Source organism: Cyprinus carpio, chromosome B5 (assembly GCF_018340385.1).
Source record: "Cyprinus carpio isolate SPL01 chromosome B5, ASM1834038v1, whole genome shotgun sequence".
NCBI classification, from domain to species: Eukaryota; Metazoa; Chordata; class Actinopteri; order Cypriniformes; family Cyprinidae; genus Cyprinus; species Cyprinus carpio.
Genome location: NC_056601.1, coordinates 13,122,057 through 13,130,140, shown reverse-complemented (window position 1 = coordinate 13,130,140; position 8,084 = coordinate 13,122,057). Strand labels below are relative to the sequence as shown.

The following is an 8,084-nucleotide window of genomic DNA, read 5'->3' as shown; positions in this document are numbered from 1 at the left end:
ACTTCATTTTCTTTAAAGTTGCTTTGCAACGATTTGTATCATAAAAAGCATACGAATAAACTTGAATTGAATCATTCAAAAATTTTACCAATTCCAAACGTTTGAACAGTTCAAGCACTGAGGACACAGAAAAATGTGACTGTACCTGTTCAGTCTGAAAAAAAAAAAAAAAAAAAAAAAAGTCAAGCTATTTTATTTGAAATTACACATTATACACAACACTAATAATTTGTAAAACACCCTTGAGCTTGAGCACAGAACAACAATGATAGGCACACTATAGGATGAGTAGTAGCCTATAATAATAAATAAAAAAAAAAATGTACTTTTAGAAACCACACAATTTAATCCATGAGGTGAATGATTTATTATCTGAAATAAAACAATGTGATTTATACAGTTTAAGTTGTTATTGTGTTTTAAAATAGTTCTGATTGGTGAGTGTTGCACATCATACACAGAAAGCAAGATAAAAACAAATTAGTTTCCCTGTTGGGCTGTCATACAAGATCCAAACCCAGCTTTGCCCTGGAATTAGCATTAGGGAAATATTAAATTACAAGAGGATAGAATATGACGACACACCATTTTTAAATATCTAAATTTCAGTGCAATTAGTACTCAGAAACAATTTTAAGCTTTACTGGCTAAACATAAGTAAGCTCACAGACAAAACCTGTGGTACATCAATCAGCACTCTCTACCCTGAGGCTTCTCTATCATCTTTCTACATCTGTACTGTCCGAGTCCCTTTAATATACATGCACCATTCCGTAGAGGAAAGTCCAGAACAACACGTAAGTAAACAGGCCGCCCACGAGGCCCCCGGTAAAGAGCAGACGTCGAGATTTGAAGCACTTGTTCCACCGGCGACCGGCTTTGAGAATCAGCAGCAGTGACAGCAGGAAAGAAGCAAGGAAATAAAAGACGAAGCCGTAGAGTCCGGTTAGGCCGAGGATGCCCGCTGTCGCCCCGGAGAGCGCGGACACGGACGTGCGGCAGTAGTCGAGCACAGCATTGTTTCCTCTGACGGCCGCCTCGCTGATGAACTGCGGCCCCTCGCGTTTGGCTGCTACTGAGGCCATGCTAAAAACACGCTGAGAGACAAAACATAATAGAGACGTGAAACATATTTGATCATCATTTGAAGCCGAATGAAACATCATACTTTAGACTGACGTTAAATCCCCTCCTCCACTTACAGTTAGGATCGAAATAACGATAAACACAAATCACGCTTCCGCCTCCGTGATTCAAGAAAGCATCGTTTACATGAAACGCTCAAACATCCTAAGCTATGCTATTAAGTCTGTATTTCAATAAGGAATGTATTTTTCAGGAAACCATGACAAGTTTTGGGTAAAACACAGCGTGTGTCATTCTCGAGCAGCCATTATCCCGCTAAGCATCCTGGGATTTTAATGAAAATCAAACTTTAATTTTTATTTAATCTTCATGACCAACTTGTACTTAATTCCAAGCAATGCCATCTCTATTAATGCACATTTATTTGTAAAATTTTAAGCAATGTTGCCGTTTTAATATGTTTATTGAATTTACCTTTAACCCACTCTACGGGATCCGCGAAGGCTCCAAAGCGGTGCTCGAAAGTAGGAATCATTTGCAGGAATCGGTTCTTTCAAACTGTTCGCTTCAGAGAGCTGATTTGAACTCCGTAATTATTTTGCGTTACGGCATGTAAGTAAACACTCAAAAATAAGCTTTTTTTTTTTTAAATATATGTTTATTTGTTTGTTTTTGTTCTTTATAACACATTATCTCAACTGTTAAATACTGTAATTTTTGCTCTGTATTTAACTGTAACTACTTAACTAAATACTATTTATACATATTGTTTTACTTTTTTCTACAATTTTGTTTCTTATTGATAAGTCTTTTTAATAAATGTTTATCAAAAGACGGCTCTTGGTTCGCTCGAACCGAACTAATTATTCAGTCCGAATCATTCAGAACAGTTAGTGATCCGGTTCAACTTAATCATTGAAAAGATTCAAAACAACAACGACTCGTTCACCAGTCAGACATCGCTAGTTCGGATCGGTTCGGATAGAAACTGTGATATGTGCAGTTTTTTTTTTTTTTTTTTTTTTTTTGGTGCTGTTAAATGACATATACTTCACATATCTTCCTCCGTCAGCACAAAAATAGCGAGAGATCATGGCGACATCACTGAGTTGTTCTGCTGGCTTTGTTCTCTCCATGGATCGTCAGCTGAAGTGGTGCTGCTGGATGCGCAGTCAAAGACAGTCACAGACAGTAGAGTTTCCCCACGAACCCTGATACCAGCAGCACCTCAGGCATACATGTAGGTAACAGCACTTTGATTAAAAAGGTGGCACTCAAAGGTTACTGAAAAATTAACCTCTCTCTGTCTCTCATTTAATTTTTAAAAGTTATATTTACATTAACTAATAACATATATTTACATTAACTAATAATCGACTTTATCAACCTACTGTATTAACACGTTTGGGAAAACCTGACGTATTGTCATGTTTAATGCATTTCATGTTGTTATAAACAAGTATATTTTCTTTCTCTTTGTATTTTTATATCAATATGGAACTAGAGTATCCTGTTATTATATTATTTAAATGTGTAATATAATAGAATACGTTACAAATTAAATTTTTCATAATGTAATTTGAAATAAGAAACGGACTTCAATTTGTAAGTAATCTACCCTGTATATGTATGGTACTTTTTGTTAGTGTTGCTTAATGCGCTTTTTGAAACATACTTTTTATTTATTGTTGTTGTTGATATTAGGCCAAAAAGCAGGACCCTTCAATAATAATCTCTGCTCTGGACCAGTGCATGGACGCTTTACCTAAAGACAAGCTGAAAAAAGTCAAGTATGTGGACAAATGCATGGCATTAAATCAGGTTAACATTGAACAACTACTGAAAGCATGTTTGATGCTTCTTGCATTGTGGTAAAGGCACTCGTCTTCATTCATAAATAAATAATTGGGATGGTATTAATAACCATACTGTCATTCGTCTCAAAACATCGCTGAATTAGGCCTGAATCAGTTTCTGTCGGGTTTCAGTGATGCAGGCACCATCCAAGACTATGTGGTCTCCATGCTATTTAACCTTGACAAATGTGTCATGACTGGACAAAATGCTGCCTGCTGAGGCTTCTTCAACACAACAACCAACACATGGAACACACAAATGTGAGTCAAGTTAGATATTATATTTGTTTTAAGAGCAGTTTACTAGGGCTGCAAAATGATTAATCGTGATTCGTTAGAAAGTTTTGTTTACATACTATATGTGTGTGTACTGTGTATATTTGTTATGTATATATAAATACACACACATATATGGATATATTATATTATTTTATGTATTAATAATAAAATATTTATACATAGTATGAAAACATTACTTTGCATCTTTGAATATTGCAGCCCTCCAGTTTACACTAAGAACAATAACTAGAAAAATACCAATATTAGCATTCACATTGATGGACGATAATGTTCAGTTATTATAGGGTGTAGGGGAATTTACAGTTAAAACCCAAGGACCAGGTATGATGAATGAAGACCAGGAATCAGAGATGCGATCGATAAGAGAAGAATTTAATGAAGAAAATAGTTTGCAGTTTCATCCGCAGAAGTCAGCTTCAGTACTCGCGATGGAGTTTGTAGGCTGCTCTAAGTACATATTCGAGACACCAGTAGTTATTAACAGAGGTCACTAATTACGTCAATACATAGACATAAACTTAGAAAATCTCCAGACATGGACATGAAACTTGGAGCATATCTTCTAGTGATTATTTTGGTGACAAGTGATCAGAGGTCAGATGCAGTAGGTCTCTCCAGAGACGTATATCTGAAACCCTGGACATCAGGGTGACGGCAAATGACAGTTTCCTCCTAGGGCTGTCTTCGAATCTGCGAAGACAAACACTTGCACACATACGCAGAGAACACTTATCTGTACTTCAAGGGTGCCGGGCTCTGCCCTGAATCTTATCAAATATGTTTCACTACACACACAATGAGAGCAGCTTCTTAGAGAGTAAGAAGGCAGACTACATACTCATTTATTTTCTAACATGCATAAATGTTCTAATCACTCGTTGGTCACATAAATCGGAGGTCCTGATAACCTCTGTGACACTGCAGACCCTGAGAGCAGAATACAGAACTCCACATGTAAAAGCTTTCTGTTACACATTCCAGCTCCTCAACTACAAGGTAGAAAGATATTCAGATACATACATTTTGATGTCTAACTACTAATATATAGTATCTAATAACTTCATTCAATATTAATAACTGTGATTAAAAATTATTCAAGAAGAAACAAATATATATTTTATGAAGGTCGCGATAGCTCCAGGATTTCACTCCTTCAAGGGCATGCAGAGTTAAGTTGTCTGCTGCTTTAAAGATATAGTTCACCCAAAAATGAAAATTACCCTATAACTTACTCACGCTCAAGCTATCCAAGGTGTATACATTCTTCTTTCAGACGAATAAGTCAGAGTTATATTAAATATATCCTGGCTCTTCCAAGCGTTATAATGGCAATGAATGGAGGTTTAGATTTTGAAGCACAAAAAAGTGCATCCATCCATCATAATGTGCTCCACATGGCTCTGGAGGGTTAATGAAGGCCTTCTGAAGCGAAGCAATGCATTTGTGTTAGAAAATTATCCAGATTTAAAACTTCATAAATTGTAAACATTTGTCCTAACTGTCGTACACGCGCTCACAAGAGAGTGGCGTTCAAGTGTATGACATAGGCGTAGCATAAGCGCCGGTGAGAATATGCTAGTCTCGTAATAACCAAGTTTTGTCCCCCGTTGGCTTATATCAAAATCCTCCAACATTTTTTTATTTTTTTTTATTTTTTTATTTTTTACTAATCCTTGTTTTGTACTTCTAATTTGTGACCGGTGTTTTGTTTTGCTCTCTCTTCTGCACTTTCGTTCGTCACTTCTCACCGGAGCTTACACTACACCTTCATCCTACACCCTACGTCATCCACTGGAACACCACTTTCTTGTGAACACATTAGACAGTTAGCGGAAGCTAGGGATTGTGGTTTAAAAAGTTTTAAATCAAGATTTAGAGAGATAAGTGAGAAACAGATTCCGTCCTTTAACATCTTTAAAGCAACTTTAAAGATGTTCTGATAGACGCCATTCAACTGGAGACTATTCTTCAGAAGTAGAAATCTGTTGGATTAAAGTTGGAGTCCGTATCAAAGGCAAATGGTGGTAAAAAAAAAAAATGTCCTAGTTGTTCACATTATTTTGTCCAAGCCCTGTAGTTATCATTATTGTTATCATCTTTGGTGTAAATGGGTCATTACTCTTGACGTGGAAATTCTAACTAATCAACTATGATGTTTAGTATTATACTTACTCTGTGTTGAACTGAAGGACTGCGTTATCATGAATTGACTGTGTATTTATATGTCCTCCAGTCTGAAGGATGCATGTTTCCCTGTGCAGCTCTTGCCTGTCGTGGTGGAGTCCAGAGCTGTGGCAGGTCACACTTCAGGTATAGTGTGAATTAGATGCCTGTTTTTAGCTTTGCATACAGCATATTATGTTTTCCTAATATCAGACTAGGTCTGTAAATGACCCACAGTCAGACTGTTGTAGTTCTGTCAGCTCAGCTACAAACAACAATCATTATACTGTATACTCATCCAGAGGTCAGTTTGTGTTTACTAGTTTGACCTCCAGGGGGAGATGTTATGCGACTGCAGTGAGCACATTTAGACATGGCAGATCTTGTACTCAGATTTCAGTGTCCTCTCTCAAGTGCATGGCTGCTGTAGAGACACTATCTGTTTTATGGGTTCTTGTAAAAGAGATGTTTTTGTGCTTAAGTGCTTAAGCTGTATGGTATTTGCAATACTTTTACCTAATTTATTTATTTTGTCTTTGTTCATTTTGTCAAAGGTGTTATCCACCATCTATAGATGGTCTGGTTTCATATTTTAACACATTTCCTGTTCACAGACAAAAAAAAATTGTTTCCTGTACACAAATACATTTTAGATAAATTGAAGATATGTACTTTATGCTGTGTGCACATCAGTGTTGTGGACTGTAGCATTTTCACTTATACACTACCAATCAAAAGTTTGGGATCAGTGAGGTTTTTTTTTTTTTTTTTTTTTGAAAGAAATGAATAGTTCTGTTGGGCATGGATACATTGAATTGATAAAAAGTGTCAATAAAACTTTATGCTACAAAAGATTTCTATTTCAAATAAACGCTGTTCTTTTGATCTTTCTATTTATTAAATAATCTTTTTCAACTTTTGAATGGTAGTGTACATAAGGCATATCATGCAGAAATTAATTGTCACTTATGTTAAACCACTAGTGCTGAATATGTGCACTTCAGCCCAGCTGACGTTCAGCGTGCCTGCAGAGTTCACCCCTCCAAATTCTCCAGACCCCCTTTCTCCTGTTTCTCCTGCCTGGCAATGGCTGCATCACTAAATGGAGCCAATTTCATGGCCACCTTTGTCAGAATGCTGGACTCGTGGATGAAAGAATTTGGTAAATCAACAATTTTTCAGTTTCTAAACGTATTATTATTGTGAAATCAAGTGTGACCTTTTTACATTTTACTATAATAGTCTTCTTGTTGCATGTTTTTGGTCCTCAGGTGTATTCTTATCTTAATAATGTATTTCTTGTATGTCGTAGATTTGGAAGTTAATGAGTCCAGAATCTACTCCCAACTAATCCATTCTGCTCTGGGACATCCTAACATCTAACCGTAACCACAACGCTACTAGGAGAGCAGCAATACCCCACTTCCAGTGCCAGTGTCTCCCAAACCTCACCCTCTAACCTCTCTCTGGGTCATGTGACTCGTGCTGTGTGCAGGGGTATTATTGAAACATGGCCACTATGATGCCCCCTCAGAGCCTGCAGGCCGCTGGAGTGAGGTGTATTATGGGCAGTGGCAGCGCTCTGTCATGTAACACAGTTCTACAACAGGAAGTAGAAAGAGTGTTTACATTTCCTGTAGTCTCCTTTAGATGTCGACTCAGCAGTTGGAGTTGCCATGTGGTTTAATGACCAAACATGAGATAAAACATTTAATATAATGTCTCTGAGACATCTGACCTGCTAGAATGCTGGTAGGGCTAATTTTTTTTCTGTATCAAACTGTATAAATATTCACACTTTGTACTTAAGTGTATTTAATTAAAAAATGTTTTAAAACCGTATCATTGATCAATTAAAAAATATATATATATTTTAATTTAATACTATATTATTATTTTTGACTAACATGGGTCAACTTTATGTATTGTTCAATGTACACACATTAATTATGAAACTATTGTTGTTTAGTGCAATTCCATTGATGTATGGTTTGTTAGGATAGGACAATATTTGGCCGAGATACAACTATTTGAAAATCTGGAATCTGAGGGTGCAAAAAAAATCTAAACATTGAGAATATCACCTTTAAAGCTGTCTAAATGAAATTCTTAGCAATGCCCATTACTAATCAAAAATAAATTTTGATATTAACAGTAGGAAATGTACAAAATATCTTTGTGGAACATGATCTTTACATAATATCCTATTGATAATTTTGACCCATAAAATGTACTTTTGGCTATTGCTAAAAATATACCCCAGCGACACAAGACTGGTTTTGTGCTCCAGGGTCACATATGTATTTAAGAATATTTCTGAATTCCATAAAATGACTGAAAAAAAACTTAAAATTATAAAATATTGTTTACAATGTTTAGTGGGATTTCAAATGTTAATAAACAGTTGGAATATATCATCACATTTTCAGTATATATTTTCATCATTTGTTATAATTGAGTTTATGTGGTGTATTTCATGTGCTGCACATGGCTGTAACTGACATCTCTGTTTGTTTCAAAAGAGGAAAAGGAGATACAAACCAGCTTTAACTCAAAGGAGCAAATTCTTTGCCATGCGTGCACCAAGAATCGACTGCATGCTAAGGTTTCATTTTGTTCACATAATCTATGCGCCCAAACCGCTATGCATGTGCCAAAACCGCCTTACTCTGCCACAGT

The 8,084-nt window shown here is 36.2% G+C and overlaps 1 protein-coding gene and 1 pseudogene across 1 annotated transcript; one reads left to right on the top strand and one right to left on the bottom strand.

The window, feature by feature from the left end:
* Positions 1-348: 348 nt before the first annotated feature.
* LOC109103842 (ER membrane protein complex subunit 6) lies at positions 349-1,097 on the bottom strand. Its single transcript, XM_019117185.2, has one exon. The coding sequence runs from the start codon at positions 1,083-1,085 to the stop codon at positions 753-755; it is 333 nt and encodes a 110-aa protein (XP_018972730.1). The 5' UTR covers positions 1,086-1,097; the 3' UTR covers positions 349-752.
* Positions 1,098-2,914: 1,817 nt separating this feature from the next.
* On the top strand, positions 2,915-7,435 carry LOC109104282 (annotated as a pseudogene).
* Positions 7,436-8,084: the final 649 nt, after the last annotated feature.